This window comes from Protopterus annectens, chromosome 9.part0, assembly GCF_019279795.1.
Source record: "Protopterus annectens isolate FY-2018-M chromosome 9.part0, PAN1.0, whole genome shotgun sequence".
In the NCBI taxonomy this organism is placed as follows: Eukaryota; Metazoa; Chordata; order Ceratodontiformes; family Protopteridae; genus Protopterus; species Protopterus annectens.
The window spans coordinates 1,505,658,524-1,505,678,856 of NC_056743.1; the positions used below are offsets into that span (position 1 = coordinate 1,505,658,524).

At 40.8% G+C, this 20,333-nt stretch overlaps 1 protein-coding gene across 1 annotated transcript in view; it reads right to left on the reverse strand.

The window, feature by feature from the left end:
• LOC122810712 (syntaxin-binding protein 2-like) overlaps positions 1–20,333 on the reverse strand; it is a 1,751,886-nt gene that overhangs the window by 333,831 nt on the left and 1,397,722 nt on the right. The window contains exon 16 of the mRNA XM_044082277.1: positions 15,728–15,834. Coding sequence (XP_043938212.1) covers positions 15,728–15,834 — 107 coding nt within the window. The remainder of the gene's footprint in view (positions 1–15,727; positions 15,835–20,333) is intronic.

Here is a 20,333-nt window from a genome sequence, read left to right on the forward strand (position 1 = left end):
CACCCCAAAACAAACCACACACAGAGTCTCTCTCTGTCTCTGTCTCTCTCTCAACTTTGCCTAAAAACCAACTCTGGAGCTTGGACCACATTGCTAACACTATGGCGGAAAACGAGATCTGAAGGGTGAAGGGAGATTGAGGGCATTATGGGTAGGGGGAGCATGGAGCCGTAGCTAGAAAATGTGGCTGTGTCAGATCCGATATGGATCCAAGGACCCACAGGTTGAAGATCAAATGAAGTAAACAGCTTAAGATGCATTTCATATTATCCCACATTCATGGATAAAGGAGTGCTTAAAAATGATACACCCTACACCATTACAGTAACCATGAAACAATGACAGACCACATTGCAATTAAGACATGACAAAGGACAGATTATTATCCCAGGGATAAAAATTCAAAGGGGGATATTCCAGGGTGACACTCTGTCACCGTTCCTATCCTGCCTTGCTATTAATCCATTAAGCTGTTTACTTAACAGCTTAGGCCATGGCTATAATTTGGCTGCTAGAAAAACAAAGTCTAATGATTTCTCATCTTCTCTTTGTCGATGATTTAAAACTGTACAGCTCATCAGATGAGGAATTGAAAGCATAAAGTACAGTTGTGTACACTTGCCATAAATCAAGATGTTCGAGTGTATTCACTGTTGCAGTCATTACATTTGGGTAATCCTGCTGGCAGGTTGCCCTCAGCCGGCCTGAATTCCAAAGTCTTGGGTCCTGCATTGGCTGCTGTCGCCCCTTCCCTGACGTCAGGGGTATAAAAGAAGCAGCCAACGCCATTTTCTTCAGTTTTTCTTGTCCCAAATGTCAGGTGCCCCTAAAAAGGGTGGTTAAATTTTATGTATATATCCAGAAATACATCAATATAAATTTTACCTTCATCTATAAGCAAATACACCACATAGGTAGTATAAATCACAGAAGGAAATATAAGATCCAAAAGAAAAAAGGGGGAAGGCAGGTGGGTAACCTAGACTGCAACAGTGAATACACTCGAACATCTACATTTATGTTAAGTGTACACAACTGTACTATGTTCTTCGTGTTTCACTGTTTCCGTCATTACATTTGGGTAGAGTCCCAACGCTGTGGTTGGGAGGCTGGAAATAGACAGCAGTAGGAGCGGCTATGAGGCCCTGCAGAACTGCAGTGGCAAAGCCTGCCCTGGATTTAGAGTAGAGTGGCAGATGATAATGCTTTGTAAAGGTGTGCACTGAACTCCAGGTAGCCACCTCTAAAATGTCTGTGGTAGGTACTCCCCTGAGAAAGGCTGTTGAGGTGGCTGCAGCTCTGGTGGAATGAGGCTGAATGCCCTTAGGCACTGGCTTGCCATGGTGTAAGTAGCAGAAACGCATGCAGTGACCTAACCACTTAGAAATAGTCTGCTTTGAGATAGGCTTTCCTTGTGATCCTGCAGCATATGCCAATAGTAATTGCTCTGTTTTCGTGAAAGCTTTGGTTCTGTCCAAGTAGAATCTAAGCTGTCTGTGTACATCCAAAGAATGCAGAATTCTCTCCCCCTTGTTCTGTGGATTTGGGTAAAAGGTAGGCACATGGATGGCTTGGTTGAGAGCCACACTGGACACTACTTTAGGCATAAATGTGGGGTTTGTCCTAAGGGAGACTTTGTCTGGATGAAAAATAATGAAAGGTTCCACAGCCATGAGCACCTGCAGCTCTAAAACTCATCTTGCAGAAGTAATTAAGAGCAGAGCTGTTTTCCAAGATAAAACTTCATATCAGCTGTAGCAGCTGGCTCAAAAGGAGGCAGGGTGAGCTTTTCCAAGACACAGTTGAGGTCCCATGCAGGTACTGGTAGTCTTCTTGGGGGCCTTAAATTTTTGGCTCCTCTGAGGTACTGCCTTAATAAAGGGTGAGAAAAAAGTGGTGGCTCTGTATTGTAATGAGCCGAAATGGCACAGGCATGAATTTTAATAGATGAAAAAGATAGGCCTTTGTCCAGCATCTCAGTTAAGTATTGCAAAATCTGAGGAATATATGGTACCGCTGTATCAGTTTCCTTGTGCCTGGTTCCAGGCACAGAATCTTTTCCATTTTCCAGCATAACACTTTCTAGTACTAGGCCTTCTGGCTTCCAGAATGACATCCATCACAGCTTTACTGAGAGGTGTTTTTTGTATGTCTACATTATCTGCCATGCTGCTAAGTTTAATGTCCTGAGTTGGCTGTGCATGATCTGATTGTTTTGCTAGGACAGTAGTCGGGGTATTTGAGGTACGGTCCAAGCCAGGTATAGAGATAAGTTTCTTAGTACTGGATACAAGTAATAGCATGGCCAGTCTGGGGCAATCAGTATCATCTTTGTCTTCTCCTGTCTGACCTTTAGGGGCACCTTGGGGAGGAGAGGCAGTGGATGAAAGGCATATACTGATAGGTTTTTCCAGCTGAAAGATAGGGCGTCCACTTTCCATACTTGTCTTTGATAAGTCCTTGTGCAGAATCTTTTTAGTTGGTAACTGAGAGGGGAGGCAAACAGATCTATGTCCTGGCATCCCCATTTCCTTATCATCATGCTGAAGACTTGTGGATCCAGCTTCCGCTGGTTGGGATCCATGAGGTTTCTGCTTAGTTCGTCTGCCAGAGTATTTTACTTTCCTGGCAGGATTTGTGCCTGCAGATGTACTTGGTAAGTCAAAGCTGTGTCCCACAAGGTCATGGCTAGTCTGCAAAGGGGGTAAGAACGTGTGCCCCCCTGCTTGTTTATATACCACATGGCTGTGGTGTTGTCTGTCTATCAGTAGTTATCTCAGATGAAGTAGGTCCTTGAAGGCTGTCAGGGCATTTTGAACAGCTAACATCTCTTTTTGATTGATATGTAGATGCATTTGATTTGAGGACCATGTGCCCTGAATGCCTTTCCTGCCATATGGGCTCCCCAGGCATAATCTGATGCATCCGTCGCTATTGTCTGCCTGGCTGGAGGTAATGTGAATGGCTGTCCCTTGTTCTGGTGACAAGCCTTTGCCCAGCATCGAAACTCCTGTTGCAGGCAGGGAATGAGAGTAATGACTGTTTCCAGGCTGTGGCAATGTTGAGTCCAAACACTTTTTAGGTACCATTGAAGTTTCCTCATATGCAGTCTTGCATATGGAATTAGTAGGATGCAGGCTGCCATGAAGCCCAAAGCCTGCAGAATTTTTCTTGCAGATAACTGGGCCTTTGTTGCCAGCATTTTGAAATAGGTAGTCAGTTGCCTTTGTTTGTCTGGCGTGAGATAAGCCATCTGGGCAGTTGTGTTCAAGCTTGCACCCAGGAATGTTATCTCTTGTGGGGGTACTAGTTTTGATTTCTTTTTGTTGACTGTGTACCCTAGGCATGATAGAAGTCTTTTCACAAATGCCAGATGCTGAAGAAGAATGTCCTTGTTCTCTGCTTGAAAGACAGTCATCCAAGTAAGGATATATTTGTATTCCTCTTTGTCTGCAGAATGCAATTACTGGTGCAAGGCACTTTGTAAAGACCCTGGGCACAGTAGATAAGCCAAAGGGCAGTGCAGAGAATTGGTAATGCATTGAACCAGCCTTGAATATTAGGTATCGTCTGCATGATTGTCTGATTGGAACATGCAGGTATGCCTCTTTTAGGTCTAAAGTCACAAGCCAAGCATTCTTGCCCAACATGGGCAGAAGCTGCTGCAAAGTCAACATTTTGAATTTTGGAATATCTAGAAAAGTATTCAGAATAGATAGGTCCAGTATCGGCCTCCAGGCCTTTTCTTTTCTGGGTACCAAGAGCAGTCTTCAGTAAAAGCCTTGTCCCTGCTCTTGCTCTGGTACTTGTTGAATGGCCCTCATGTCCATGAGGGATGAGACTTGTTTTTGCGTCTCTGGTATTGATTTTTTCGCAGATCTGGCCACCCGTTTGCCTTTGGCATAGTATAGAAATGGAACTTGTATCCTTGTGGCACTATGTTTAGAACCCACTTGTCCTGGGTTATGATGTGCCAATTTTGAGCAAAAAGTGCTAATTTTCCCCCTAAGGGTGCTGCCAGAAGATAAGTGCTTGGTGCAGGCAGGGGGAAGTCATTGGGGATGTTTTCTGTATGTTTGTGATCTATCTTCTCCAGCTTTGGCGGTAGAAGCACCCCATTGCTTGGGCCTATAAGAACCTTGCGCTCGGGATCTACACCTATGGCGTCTGGTTCTGCCCCTTTGAGGTCTGTCTGACACAGGAAAGGACCAATTCTTTGTAGGCCAGTGTCTACTAAACCTGGGTGGCTGTACTTGCAAAAGCTCTTTGACAGTTTGCATAGATTTAGCTTTGTCCTCCATTTTTCTTCAACACCTCTTCTGCCTTAACACCAAACAAAGTATCATGCTGCAAATGTGCATCTAGTAATTTAACTTTAACATGATCAGGCAGATTTTGTTCCTTTAACCAAGCATGCCTCCTAATTACAGAACCAGTAACTGCAGCCCTGCAGGAGGCCTCCAAAGAATCAAAACCACATTGCAAAGTGTGCTTTCCAACTTGTTCTGCTGCATACAATAAATCCTGCATTTCCTTGTTTTCTGCACATTCAGAATTTAACATTTTCTGTTTAAGCAATCCCATGACATGTTGCTGATATTTAATCATATGAAATTGACAGTTTAAGGCCCTTATAGCCAAAGTTGCAGATGCGTAGACCTTTTTCCCCATCTATCCAGTGCCCTTGAATCCCTGTCAGAGGGGGTTAGGTTTTTTGCAGTGGAAGCCTTAATTCCCTTTGGACCCTGTGAAATTGTTTCTGAGTCAGCATCAGGGTTTTTAAAACTACATTTGTGAGTCAGGAACCCTGTAATATCTGTCAGGCTTAAAAAGAGCTGGGGGTAAGGAGTCAGGGGTCAGACTAGACTCCAAAAATCACATCATCTACAATGTCTAACACAGGTGGAATAGCTAGAGGCCTGTGTTGAGGTAGTAAGAGAAAATCCCTGAGCCTCTTTTTAGATTCTGAAAAATCTTGGCTCTCCCAGTGGAAATGCTCCCTCATGGTATGCAAGGTTTCCCCAAAGGAATAGTCCTCTGGAGGAGATGCTGAAGGTATAGATTCTTCAGCATCAGAATCCTCATAGGGGGAAAGAGAATATTCCTGATCAGAAGAGGAATCAGAAGAAATAGAGACCTGATCTGAAGATTCATAGTCAGTGTCTTGCCTAGGCCACTTATCAGGAGGGGGATGGGAACCCCTGATCAAGGTAATCAAGTCTTCGGCCATTTTGAGCATCTGTTTTTTGGGCATAGAGGCCTGTCCACGTGGCTCTTGAGTTTGCTTCCTTGCTTTAGAAGGTACTTTAGTCTTTGCCTTTGATGCTGAAGTCGTTTTAATGTAAAGATGTTTAGGTCTGAATACACCCTCAGAAGCCGGTGCCTGCTCAGCGGCTTCGGACCCATCTGAGGGATTAGTGTCCGAGGCTCCAATACCTTGAGTATCCAGCGGCATGGCCGACTCCACGTGGGAGTCGGTAGCAGCCTGCGACTCTAAAGTAGCGGGCGTCAGGGGCTGCGAAAGCGCCTCACTGAGAACCGGCGTACCGGTGACTGGCTTAGGAGAAGCTTCGTCGCCAGTTTTGGGCCTCGGTTGTTTTTCTTTTTCTTTGCTTTTTTTGTAAATTCTGGTAGTCTGATGGCTATCCGAAGACATTTCAGGATAATTAAACCGGCGTCCAAAAAAGTTTAAAGCAAAATCATACCGATTAAATCTAGCACAAAACCGACAACCAGTAACGTTGCGATCAGGGCCTAGGCAAGAAATACAATAAGAATGAAAATCCTTATGAGGCATTTGCTTTCCACAAGAAATACAATTATTAACTTTTTCTGACATCGGTCTGGAGCAAGAAAAAAGTTTCCCCAATGAGGTACTTAGCTTTATTGAAGACTTCGGATCTGAAACTCAAACACGAAAATCTCAGGAGTTGGCCGACTGGCACTTGCGAACTGATTCTGCTTCGGGCACCGCGCGGCAAGAAAGACTGAAGAAAATGGCGTTGGCTGCTTCTTTTATACCCCTGACAACCTGACGTCAGGGAAGGGGCGACAGCAGCCGACACAGGACCCAAGACTTTGGAATTCAGGCTGGTTGAGGGCAACCTGCCAGCAGGATTACCCAAATGTAATGATTGCAACAGTGAAACACGAAGAACATCTGCATGTTGTCAAAACTTTTTCAGATGATACTGGAATGTCATTTGGTCTTGATAAATGTGCAAAAGCAACCTTTAAAAAAGGAAAACTGCAGCACCAAGAAAACATCAGTTTGGGACAAGAATGTGATATAAAAGAACTTGAGCAAAAGGGAGTGTATAAATACTTAAGAACTGATGACAGATCAGCAATAAAACATGAACAAATGCGAATAAAATTCAGGAGTACTTTAGAAGACTTAAATTAATCCTGAGAACAGCACTGACATCTAGGAACAAGATCCAAGCTATAAATCAATTTGCTCTTCCTGTCCTAACTTATAGTTTTGGAGTGACTGACTGGCCCCAAAAAGTGTTGGATAGATTGGATATTAAAACAAGAAGGATGCTTCATGCTCACCAAATGATTTATAAAAAAAAAAATCAGTGTATACCAAGATTATACATTTCCCATTCCGAAGGAGGGATGGGTATCCTTGAAATTGATTACATGTATAGATTTGCAATCATGGGACTCAACATATATCTACTGACCTCACAAGATCCAAATTTAGTGAATGTTTTGAAACATGAGGAGAATAAATCTGAGATGATGTCTCTGCTTAATTTAGCAGAAGCATATCGACGTCAAGCAGGAATGGAAATCAAACCAGAAGTGGATAAAAATCAGGCAGCAACTGAATGTGCCAAAAAACAAAAGAAAGAATATAAGGTGAAGGGACCAGATGAGAAGGCAAGAAATGTGGAAACAAGCAAATACAGTTGCAAGTATAGAAAACTTCTGGAAGAGCCTCATGTTGATCAAGAACTAACGCAGGAATGGTTAAGGAGAGGTAAATTCAAACCAAGAAATGAAAGGTTAATATTGGCAGCCCAAGACAGTGGACTACGTACACGCTGGTTTACAAAGTACATTGAACATGTGGGAGAAACAGACATACGTAGGCTTTTTAAAACCAAACTGGAAACAGTCACACATTGTTGCTGGTTATGACACACAAATGGCAGAGGGACTGTATACTGAAAGGCATAATAATGTGATGAGACTGTTACACTGGAGATTGTGCAAACATTATGGTACTGAAGTGGTTGAAAAACACTGGAAACATAAGCCACAAAGAATCATAGAAAATTATGAAGTTTATATCACATGGGATCACCCAATACCAACAGTTCAAAAGATAGATGCTAGAAAACCGGATATAGTGGTCCAAGAAATAAGACAAAAGTAACATTAATCACTGAAATCGCCACACTCAGTGACTACAGTGTCTTGTGTACAGACAGACACAGTCATAAATTACTTGGATCTGCAGGCAGAAAGAAGAGCCATGTGGAAGAAAGATATCCAGACAGTTCCAAAAGTAGTACGAGCAAAGGGTCTTATAAAAAATAATTTACAATCGTATTTAGATACGTTACCAATTCACGTAACACCATACGAATTGCAGGAGTCATTACTGGGCACATTGCGGGTGCTGCAAAGTGCACTTTTGGCTAAAATCAAAGAGTGAAACAATATTAAGCTCATGAACATTAATCATACTTTGACTAGGGAATGGGGTCCATTCCAATCATGATATTAAAAACCCAAAAAGACTTGGAGAAATTAAAAATAACTAATAACATCAGCTGTTTTACTTCTTTGTCAGATACAAGGCAGCACCATATCGCAAAACTGCAGAAGGTAAAAGGGGTCCCAGCCACAGTCACTCTGCTCCTACTTTATAGATTCTGCTCTCCCTTGCAACAAAAAAAATCCATATAAGGACCATTACTTACAAAACAGGATAGTTATGTAAAGTCACACCCTCTTTACTGAAAACTCAATCACTGAACACCTAAAAGAAAGGTTCTTTACTAAAACTGCTGCCACAGCATTAATTACTTTCCTTACAACATCAGAATCATCATGAAATACCAAACATTCAGATAAAGAATACTGCTTACCAAAGTGACTACAGCCCTCAGTAAAACATGGGGAGGAAAGTGTAGTTCCCTGCAGTGATGCAGGTATTAAAGTTAGCCACCTGGAGTTGGGTTATAACACAACAGAAATGCCCTCCTTGCCAGCACGGTATAAACATCCTGAATGAAGGTCCCCTTTGTTGGTCTCTCAACCATGTGATGGGGACTTCCCACTGGTGGGGGGCTGAACCGGATTAAGATCAAAATGAGAGGGCTGAAGTTCAGAAGGTATGGAGGACAAAAGCTTCTATAAAACAATCCTTGCCTCAAATAGACTTGTTTATTAGTTCAGAATGAGAAGACATACTTTCCCAATGACAAAAGTATTACAATTGTAGTGAAAAATCTTTGTAATGTTATTAAGAAGACCAGCTAATAATCATGAACATCTAAGTATCACACTTATGAAGAAATTGTAGAGGACAGATTAACAGCTTCTCAATGGCAAGAACTGCAGATGGCACATGTCAATGTTTCACAAATATGAAATCCTCATGCCACTGGATATCAGCACCTATAACAGTGTGTGACGAGCAAAGATGATGACAGCTATAAGAAACCTGGCCATATAAACACAAACTCACTACTGAACAGACTCGTATGTTATGATTCACTGCTACAGTAACCCTTCCCCTTATTAAAGTGAGATTGTGGGTTACCATTTGGAATATCTTTTCTAAGGAGCAAAGTAGTGCGTCTGAGGTTCTTGAGGTTGGGTGAACAAGGACCCTGCACTTAGACATGGTGTTCTCATGAAATGAAAACTAGTACCCCTTATAGTAAATGCTGCAGAAAAAGAAAAAATATGAAATCATTACTATGAAACTATATTTTGTAAACTCTTGTTCCAAATGAAAAAGGTAGGACTGCAAAAAGCAGACTCCGTTTCAAAGATGGACAGAAATTATTACAAAAATAACAATGACTAAGCTCTAGAAATGGAAAAAATAGCTATTTTTAGCGAGGGAAGAAATGCATCCTTCTTTAGTTACGACAAAAAAAGTGTCTACAAACTCAAAAGTAGCTTCCATTTGGGTATGTTTAATAATGAGTGGTTAAGACTCTAAGCTAATGCCTTCACTTTCTTGGAAATACGATGTCCTTGTTATACTTTTGTGGCACAAGGGTCATTAACTAATTTTTTATTACAGGCACCAAAGCTTAACTGAGGTGGGCTACCAGCCACAACTCTGAGCTGAGATACCAGATGAATAGAGGGTTCTGAACTTCCCAAAAACCGTAAGTCGCCTGTTTTTTTTGCTTAATTATAATATTTACAGCACTTTTTATTGTCTGCCCCCTACTTTAATACTGTATTTAAATACTGTGCACTAAACACAATGTTGTAAATCAACTGTCTGCCTTACTGTGCCAGTTAAATCATATTTTATTGCAGTTTCACTGTTTGCAAAGCACTTTTTGCTATTTTCGCTACTTGTTAAGTATTTGCTGGAACCTTTCACTATTGTAAAGCAATTTATTCTGCTTGTTCTGGTTTTCCTGCCACACAGTGTAAAAACGGATTTGTTTGCTGCTTAAAACATTCTTTAGAGTCTTTTTGCTGTTTTTCTGCTGTTTAAAAATTTTGTTTTTTTTTACTGTCTTACTGCTATTTTTCTGCTGTGTTGAACATTTTCTAGTGTTTCTTGCCAAAACTAGGGTAGCTAGTGGCTGTAGCATAGTCCAGATACAGGTTTGCTGCACTTGGGTCTGTTTGCAGTGGCTGTTTGTTATGAGCACATTTTCCAGGCCCTCTTTGATTGGAAAGGGCCCTTCTGCACTCTAGTGAGAGAAGTATGCTGACTGGAACCTGTCTGGTGAAGGGTGGTTGGTCTAGGGCTTGGAGTAAGTATCGTCATTGGTTCTTTTGAACCTTTTTATGTTTTTAGCTTCAGATATTTAAGACCTGCGTTTGAGCAGGTTCCTGCTTGTTTGCGTGTTGCACAGCAACTCGCACTGCAGCGCAACTGTGCGCCACAGCTGGACAGATAAATTTGACATTTTTCCCTTAGATACAACTGTAGCACATTAGTGTAGTCCTCATCCTTAGTACTTTTCCGGTCAAAGAAATACTGCTAGTGATGTGACCTATTATACCACCAGAATAAAACACCCCGACAGAAATATCCATCCACTGAGCACCTCCTTGATCGGTCCTGAAAAGCCCCCCCCTTTGCAATAAAAGTTCTTCGACCTAGCATTATAGACAGTTGGACTACCCTTGTTTCTCCTGCCAACCTGGTTGACTTGGGTCTCCTGAGGCAGTTTTGCAATTGCCTCATGTACACTGAAAACCCTCTACTAATAACTCACTTTAGTACAGAGTGTGACAGATGCATCTACACCAAGAATTTTGAATTCCCTGCTCACACTTGAGACAGTAACACTGAAGAGGTTATCAACCCACCCACCACTACTCATACACGTAATATGCATCAAACACAAAAATCAACATACGCAGAGGTTCTCTCAAAAAAATTACCAAAACACAAGACTGCTACAACTAACAGTTCCCACAGCACCCATGGCACATAATAACACCACTGTGTCACCTACCAAGCCTGTAAGGCATAACACTCAATAAACAAATGTTCTCGTCACTGGAGACTCCATAGTGAGATGCACAGATGTCCCACTTACCAAAGTTGGACAAGGAGAAAGTCATGGTCAGCTGCATGTCTGGTGCCAGGATTCTTCAGATCATGCATGCACTTAGGTTTCTCAGAAACAAGTACCATTATAACTCTGTCATAGTTCATGTTGGAGTGAATGACTTGAGATGTACTTCACTGGACTATATGAAGAGAGACATGATTGAGCTCTCCGGGTATGTGTCCCAGTCAGGTATGTCCCAAGGCCTAAGCAGCATATGACTCTCACCTAGAATGATGCCACAGTATAAACAAAAAATGATTGATTTCAATAACTGGCTTAGTTTTTGGTGTCATTCAAAGAGGATCCAGCTTCTGTCAGTCTGGGAAGTCATGGCTGACAAACCTCGTTGCTTTGCCAGAGCCGGTTTGCACCTGGCACCACTAGATATTCATTTGTTGGCAAAGTCTCTTGCCTCCCCCATAGTGCCTTCTTCAGACAAAGTCTCAAAAACAAACTTACCGACATGAAATTTTCCAATCATAACAAAATAAGGGTCATGCTGCTAAACGCTAGGAGGTTAAACCAAAACCTTAAGACCCTGGAAGCACTTCTATCACTGGAAGATGTAGATGTCTGTGCAGTCACAGAAACCAACCTGGTTCAAGGCCTCAGAGAGTACCCTGACCTTGCAAGGCTACAATGCCTTCCACACCTTCAGACCAAAACAAACTTGTGAGTTCCAAAGGAGGCGATGTTTCTATCTGTATTAGAGATCTCATCTAGTTAGACTGGACAACTTCATGGAGTTGCTCTAAGTTCAGGTTACTGTGGGCAAGAACCCCATTCATGTCACAGCCAGTTTCAGATCCCCCTCCATGGGTCATAACATGCATGAAATCTACTTGACCAAACTGGAGTCAAGCCAAATATCCCAAACACTGTGGTGATGGGGATTTCAATTATCCCACCAACAACTGGGAAACCAACTCTAGCTCTAATTCACTAGCTCAAAAGTTCCTCAACTTTGTTAATTCAAATACCCTGGAACAAACTGTTCATACACTGGCAAGAACAACAAACATACTAGATCTGAGTAACCTGACAAACAGATGCACTGCCACAACTGTTGGAACCTCATTAGTTAAATCTGACCACAAATCAGTCACCTTCGAGCTGGCACTAATACCAGAACTCACAAAGGGCAAAGTCGGACTACAAATTTCACCAAGGCAAACTATACCCTCTTAGATTAAGGTATACATGCATTCCAAGCCCCACTCCCAGCTGAAAGTGGTAACTACACCAAAGCTTACACTAAAGCCCTGTTCGATTACTTGCTTAAGTCTATAGACTCAGCTGTACTAGAAAGAATTAAAGCCAGAGCCCCAAGTAAAAACAAGCAGCCAAGTTGCTGTCCAAGAAAACAAGGGCAAGGCCACAGCAATGGAAAAGCACCCTCCTCAGCCTTAACAGGCAAATAAGAAAGCATATCAAATCCTCTAAGGACATCTTTGAGAAAAACTCAGCAAGCACAGACAACGATAACCATAAGGCATTTTACAGCTACGTATGTAGCTAAAGGGTAGGACCCCAAGTATGTGCAGAACTAGTGACTAACCGGTATCACACACACTGACCCCAGAGAGATAACAAACCTGCTAGCAATTAGGTTTGATGAAAATTTCACTCCCTTGCCCCCTTCCAAACTTAGCACAAATCTTGCCCCAAACTCCCCCCACCTACCCTATATATTTGAAGAGCAGGTAATTAAAACCTTGTACAAGGCAAAAAACAGCCTCTATGAGACCAGACAGCATCCCAAGCTGTCTTCTAAAACAGGATAAAACAAACCAGCATCACCATTAAGTACCCTTTTCAATCATAGCCTAACCACAGGCTTTGTTTCTGTGAAATGGACAACAGCAACAGTTATTCCCCTCCACAAAGGTGGCCTAGCAACAGACCCAGGGAATTACAGTCCCATATGCCTGACCAGCCTTATCTGTAAGGCCATGGAACATATCATTATGGACCTCATAAAAAAAGACATACACTACCTCAAAGTCCTGGATCCAACTCAATTCGGCTTCATCAAGGGCAGATCCTGCCTGTTAAATCTGATGGATTTCTTAGAAAATGTGACCAGGGCCACTGACGAGGGAAAACTTGTGTACAGAGCATACCTCAACTTGGTAAAGGCTTTTGACACAATCCCATACTTAGGTATTACTGATAAACTTAGCAAACTGAATGTAAACCCCTTTGTTGCAAGATGGGTTGACAACTGGCTCACAACCCGGACACACACTATCAAAGTGTGGAACTTCACATCAACCAGCATACCTGTCACTAGTGAGGTGCCACAAGGGTCAGTGCTGGGTCCCTTACTGTTTGGTACATACTTCTCAGAAGTTCATGTCAAAACTAAGGGGGTTACGACTGACCAAGTTTGTGTACGACCATAAACTAGTGCAATTACTGAATCCCCAAATGATGTCAGTATACTCCAGGAGGGTGTTACGCAGACCAACTTGTGTCTTAATCATGGTCTCAAACTGAATGTAAAGAAATGTATCATCATTTTCTTTAGCAAAAACAAATGTCACTTCACACTATCAAATCAACAACCTTATCCTAAGTACCTATGAAGTGGTAATGGATCTGGGATCAACAAGTCGACTGTGATTTTAACTTTCATCACCATGTATCTACTGTAGTAAGCAAGACTTTCTATATAGCACACAATTAGTAAAGGCATCGCCTTGACAGCAAAGGTGGTTATATCCCCTCTATATTCGGCACTAATCAGGCTCATAATGGAGTATAATGCCCCCTTCCACATGTACCATACAAAGCACCTGCAGCAATTGGAGAGACTTCAGAGGTTTCTAACAAAGAAGATCAAGGAACTCCAGCACATGCCTTATGCAGACTGACTAATGCGTCTGTCACTATACTCTATATCGTACAGACATACTAGAGGAGACTTATGCCTGACTTAGAGAGCAATCTCAGACCCAAACCTAATGAACTTGTTACACAGCCATAAATCAAAAGGGACTGGAACTACCTGTTCCAGGGACCTAAATATGGCCTGCAACTTAAATAGGACATGCTGGAGGGACAGATTTGTCCCCCAGCAACTGACACGTCTTTGGAATAGCTACCAATTCATGTGAAACAGATCACCTCTATTACACTGTTCAAAAGGAACTTGGAAGAGTGGATGGGGCACCATAAATTCTTACCGGGAATACCGTCCACAACCCTCCTGGACAAGAGCAGTCATTACTAAATGCAATCCTGGGTACTGACTAGCATATCTATGGTATTACATTGGGATGAAATGGCTAGGCTTGAAATGACCTCCAGGTCGATAGCCTAGTAAACTCTATGATCTTATGATAGTAAAGGTATGAAGCTTAGATTACTTTTACAGCTAACCTTCTCTAAAAGAGCACAACATGTGGACAAGATTTTGTATGGAATATAACTAGTAACTCCTGGCACTTAAGCTTGAAGTATTAGCATTTAAAGCACAAACAGCTCAAGATCTAAAATGCACTCCAGTGAGCGAATTCTGACAGACATCACACAATGTCCGAGACAAGAACCACCACAACAATGATTCAAGGAAATGTCAGCATCCAACATGTCACACCCCTGGGCTAGAAGGAGGAAACAATTGCTGTTTCATTTCTATGTCAGACAAAGGAAGCACCACTCCTCAACGCGCAGAAGGTAATCTGGCTTCCAGCTACAACCAAATCAAAATCCTGCCCTCACATTTTTTTATTTTTTAAAGGTTAGCTGTTAAGTCCTCTGGGCTTCATTATGATGTGCTTATCAAGTAGGGTCATGCTCATTTCTGACATCTGTGCATGGTGGTACTAAGTACAGTTATTGGCACCTGTGCCACATATGTTTAACCCAGCAAACATCCTTAGTCCTAGCAGCTGGCATAAATTCTTTGCAACTATCATAAACAGTTCTCAAATAGTCACTGAATGATGTAGTAGAAAAAATCACAAATATTTAGATCAAAGTATTTTCTAAACACACTTTCAAGAAAAAAAAAAGCTGTCTACAGACTCAAAAAGGACTCTACCAGATTATGGGGGGAAAATAAATCCTTATGAAACCTGAATGTGAAGCACCTGGCCTACAAAAAATAGTTTCCAGTGTTTGAATTTTATCAGCTATCCTGGCTGATAAATCCATATTGCTCCCAACCTTTCACTTGCTGACACTACTGCCAAGCACACCACTTAGATATCTGAAACAAAATGCAATCCATATCGTAAGATCTTGAACTGAAAACACTGACCTAGGAATTCAAATCTTAAAGGCAATGATACACCAAAGTGGACTGAAAAATACAACCAAGCACTTTCATCACAGCAAGGACAACAGATATGGAACAATGAACAAGAAAGTTGTGTATTACCATGCACAATGAAGTCCTGAAGCCCAGGATTAAAAGAACATTTCTGACGTTTTAAAGAATTATGGAAAACACAGAATAGAAACCTAATCGCTGCTTTCACAAAGCCACTTTTTACACACAAACTTAAAAGCCACAGCATGATATATATTTTTGTGTTGAAGAGAGGCTATGTTCATTGAGGAATGGTAATACATTCTGAATGGGTGCAAGAATGCCTCCTCTGAATCATCTTTATCAGAGAAGTGTTAGATGTCAAAGTCTCCATTTAGATTCAGGGAGAATCAAGCTCCAGCCATCCCTTCATAGTTTCCTGTATTTGATATGTGTAGCCCTGTAAGGAAGAAAAAAGGAAGGTTCATCTTGGGACTGTATACTTAACTGACACCAATGGCGTATTTGCTGTGATCTTAGAATCAAACTGTTAGGAAAGCACATCACACCATAGTGTCCTGTAGGAAAGAATGCCTTCTTGTACAGTCTGTTGACTGCGATACCACCAGTGAATATTTGAATGGCCTATGTAAGTACTGCTAATATGAGCTACAAAGATTAATGTTACCCCATGTATAACAGGAAAGCCCAAGTTCTGTAAATTCTTGATGATGTTGCTGTCATTCTGGATGTTGGCATGTTGGATAAGCTTGGACAGACTTTCCTCTTTTATACCTAGAAGAGGATAAAGAACACACATTCAGTGAAATAACACTATTAACAATGATCAATTTTGTCAAGATCAGACACTACCCTTGTATACAATGCTAAAAAATCATTTTAGTATCCCTATGGTATATGTAGCTGTAGTTAAGCATTTTTTTCTTTTTTAGTTTGATGTGCTTACATCTACATCGGTAATCCAATATTTCACTGCACTTTGATCCCCCATATTGATTTTCTAATGGACACAACACTACTGGCCATTTAGAATAAACCTTTGAAAAAAATAAAAAATATATCCTATGCATTCAGAAGGCTCGTAAGGTCATCATGGTTCAAAATGTCCTACAGCTAGGTAAACAATTGCCTTCTACTGTCTCCCGAAAGGTGTTTCTTTCTTTCTACAAGTAAATACAGGTGACTAAAATGTGAAAAAAATATGCTCAGAATGGAAAACACATGGTAAACAAGATAAACTTGTGGAAGGTCATGTAAGCAGCATCTCAGTCAATGATGCTATCTTCCCACTTATTAAGCTGGTTCTTAAACTTATCACTGAGTTTGAATACATACAGAAACATCTTAACAACATTCAGAAAAATATTAAAGTGGGAAATCCTGAAAAGAACACCACACTTTTATATAGATAACTATACACACACATTTTACACACTGTTTATCGCTATGCATATTTTACTCCCTAAACATTTTTTTTGCCTAACTTACATGGTATTTTAATTATTTCAATATATTTTACAGTGTAAAATGTTCACTCCACTATAGAATTATAACATTATCAAGTTTATAGCATAATGTCTTAGTCTACTTCGAATTGAGTGCACTTCTTTTTAAGGGATCTAAATAAAATAATTTGACAAAGAGGCCTATATTTTTAAGGATTTGTTCTGCATATATACAACACACAACTCACTTTTTTCCTTATTTTTTCGCTTGCAACACCATTCCATTCATTTTTTATGACTTTCCTTCTCTGACCTTTCCTCCATTCTCATGTACTTCATATCCCATAATAATGAATGTATGGTAAACCCACTGGAATAATCTGACGCCTGTGTATATAACTTGTCTATAAAAAATCTTTTGTAATAATTCTATCCAATCACATCTATTCCTATACTCATCAACTCATAATGTGCCATGAATTAAATATACTCATTTTAAATATACTAACACATTCTTACAACACAACTAGCAGTTTTCATCTGCTGAAAAGGGATTCCTGGCACAGTCAAACTTTCTTGGTAAACAAATGCAAATAAATAAATCTTCAAAATCCATTTCAGTTTTAACCCCTTGTACTACCACCAGATTCTCAAACAATGATCTATTTTGTTTTCTCAATGACCTCTTTTATATTTCTACTCTCTGTCTCTTCTCTTTCCCTGCAATACAGTATTTCTTCATTATAAACCTATCCCGAGAAAATAGAAAGTTCTGTTCAGGTAGGCATGTTTCATTAACTGTGTACCTCTAAAGGACCTGCAGACAGTTGCATGAAAGTGACCTTTCTACCCATTTGAGATATGCCTTCTAGTCTCATCTGTTTTAGTTTAATTTTTATATGAGCTTGCTTTATAGCCGTTTATCCTCTTCTTACAGTTTCTGTTTGGTTGTTTTATTTGTTTCTGATCAGGAAGGTGGGCTAGTCCTTGGGCTCTTTTCAGCAATGGACTGTGTACAATGGCAATTACAACAACAGAAGTGTTCAGAATATTACAAAGCAATACACTCATTACAGAACATAAACAATGCAATACATAACTTTGAAAACATTAAGTTTTTAACATATAACGGAACCTCAGAAAATACACTTTTTATAGACACCTTTTTTAGATCATCACTTAAGACATGGGCACATATATTAGAAAACAAAACAAGTTATGTGCTCACCATGTTAGATCTGTGTTGTAGTATTCTGTCCATTCTTCTACATATGGATCTCAGACATACATCTGATCCATCTTCAGGATCTGGTGCTCAGGTTCCTCCCATATCCATAATTCCCCTGTGTCAAAGGAGCTACCTCAGATCAAGTTTGCCCCTTCTAAAAAGTCTGACCAAAGTCTTACTCAATAGTGAAGTAAGAAAAATTAGGGATTAACAGTGGCTAAACTATGAGATCTAAGGTAAAGTCAGTCAGATCTCCTATAGGTGACATCTGCTGACAAAACTGTATCATAAGAGAAACACTAAGCAAGGATGGGAGAAGGGTGAGAAAAAAGAGAGGATGGGGGACTGGGGGAGTGTAGTACAGAAATGGATGGAATACAACACTTATCTAACATTACTGGGCAAATGTAACTTTCATATCAGATGTTGCCTTTCTGTCCTTTCCTCTACATATGGGGCAGAGTACCCAGCGACTTCAACATTTGGATAGTCTCAAGGAAGGGCATTCCTGAGTGCAGCTGCGACAAAAGAAACCCTGGCTGTAGACTGAATGTCCAATTTATAACGAAAAAGGAATGTGTGTACTTTTGATCAAGTAGCTGCAGCACAAATATCACTGATACGGACATTGGAGAAAGGCTCTGGGTGAGGCCACTGATCTAAATGAATAAGCTTTGGGTTTTGAAGAGAAAGACAAACCTTTTTGTTGATATACAAAAGAATCACACTGAGTTAGCCATCTAGAAATGGAAGTCTTTGACACTTCTTGCCCTAATTCATTCTTTGCAAAGGAAATTAATAGTTGCTCAGACTTCCTGATAGAGGCAGCTTGATGCAAATAGAAAGATAACTGCCTGTGAACAGACAGCAAGTGCAAGGTGCATCACCCTTGTTGGAGAAATTCGGAAAGAATACTTGCAAATTTATGGCCTGATCGATGGAGGATTCTGATGCCACCTTTAGGAGAAAAGATGGCTTAGTCCTCAAATGGACTGTATCTTTTATATATATATATATATATATATATATATATATATATATATAAATAAAAATGAGGTGATTTTGACAGACTTACCACACAGCATCCAGACAGCAAGCAATAAAGTTCTGTGCTTGTAACAGCTCCAACTGTGACTTCATGATGTTCACACATATTACCAAGGTTGGGAAGAGTTAAGTACATCAATCCTTGTTCTGATCAACACCTCTTTTTTGTTGCGGCTGTGAAGTTCCAGTCATTTAGGAAAGGGAAGACTTGAATGCCCTTCAGCCTGATACAGGATGCTACGAGTCCAATGTACTTGGTAAACACTCTGCGGACTGTGATGACATGAAATGGAAGGACTTAGAAAAGATAGTGACTGGCTTTTTAAAAACCCTGTAGACTTCATGGCTATCTTTTTTTATGGAAAAAAAGCTTCCTGGAGATCTAGAGAGTACATGTTAAATGTCCCTCCTACAAGCATGAGAGGATCAACAGCACAGTGTCCTCCTGTAACTTTGTTTTTCTGAGAAATTGATTTAGACTTCTCAGTTCTAACAGAGATGGGAGGTCATTTGTCTACACTGAAAAGAATAATGAATACATGCCGGACACCTCTAGAACAAAATAGAAGTTATGTTCTTACCATAACGTTCCATGTTAGTTGTCTTCTTCTCGCCTTCTTCTTGCTGGATGGTTGGTTCCACTATATCCCACAATGCTAGGCGAGAGTTACCTCAGATCTCGTTTGTAAGCTAACCCCAGCTTATAATAGTAACAGAATAACTCTAAACAAAGTCCACCTCTAACAACAGGAAGAAAGAAGGGTGACCTCCGTCCTGAACCAGGAAATATGCATAACAGCATATGCCTAAGAAAGAGGTGGTAGAAAGAGAGGTCACAACCACAACTCCTCTAGGTCTGTCCAGGCCAGGAGGGAGGGAGGGTGGGGAAAAAAAGGCGGAGAAGAAGACAACTAACATGGAACGTTATGGTAAGAACATAACTTCTATATGTTAAGTTGTCTATCTCATTCTTGCTGGATGGGACCGCTTCCCTAGCACCTTGTCCCGGTGGCGGAACAGACTCCTGAGAACAGTGGAACCAAAGTTAGCTCTATGCCTAGAAGCTAAGTCCAACTTATAATGAGAAATGAAAGTGTGAGGAGTAGCTGGTGTCAATAGGCAGTCTGTCTTGGAAGGCTAAAGAAGTAGCCAAAGCTCTGGTGGAATGGGCCTTAGGTTTATTAGGCAGTTTTGGTGTCTAATTTCATATACAAGGAAATCAAAGATGTTAGCCATCTGGATAATGATACCTTTGAAACTGAAAGTCCCTTTCTGCTTTCGCATAGGAGACAAACAGCTGATCAGATTTTCTGAATTGTTTTGTTCTATCCAAGTAGTACCTCAGTTGACGATGAACATCCAGGCAGTGTAATTTTGTTCAGACCTATTGGAATATTCTGGAAAAAGACAGGGAGGTCAATGCTTTGATTTAGATTTGTCGACTCGAGACCACCTTAGGCAAAGGATACTCTGTCCTTATGAAACAATAGATAAGGAGGTCGACAGCTGAGTGCTTGAAGCTCTGAAACTCTTCTAGCTGAAGTAATAGCTAC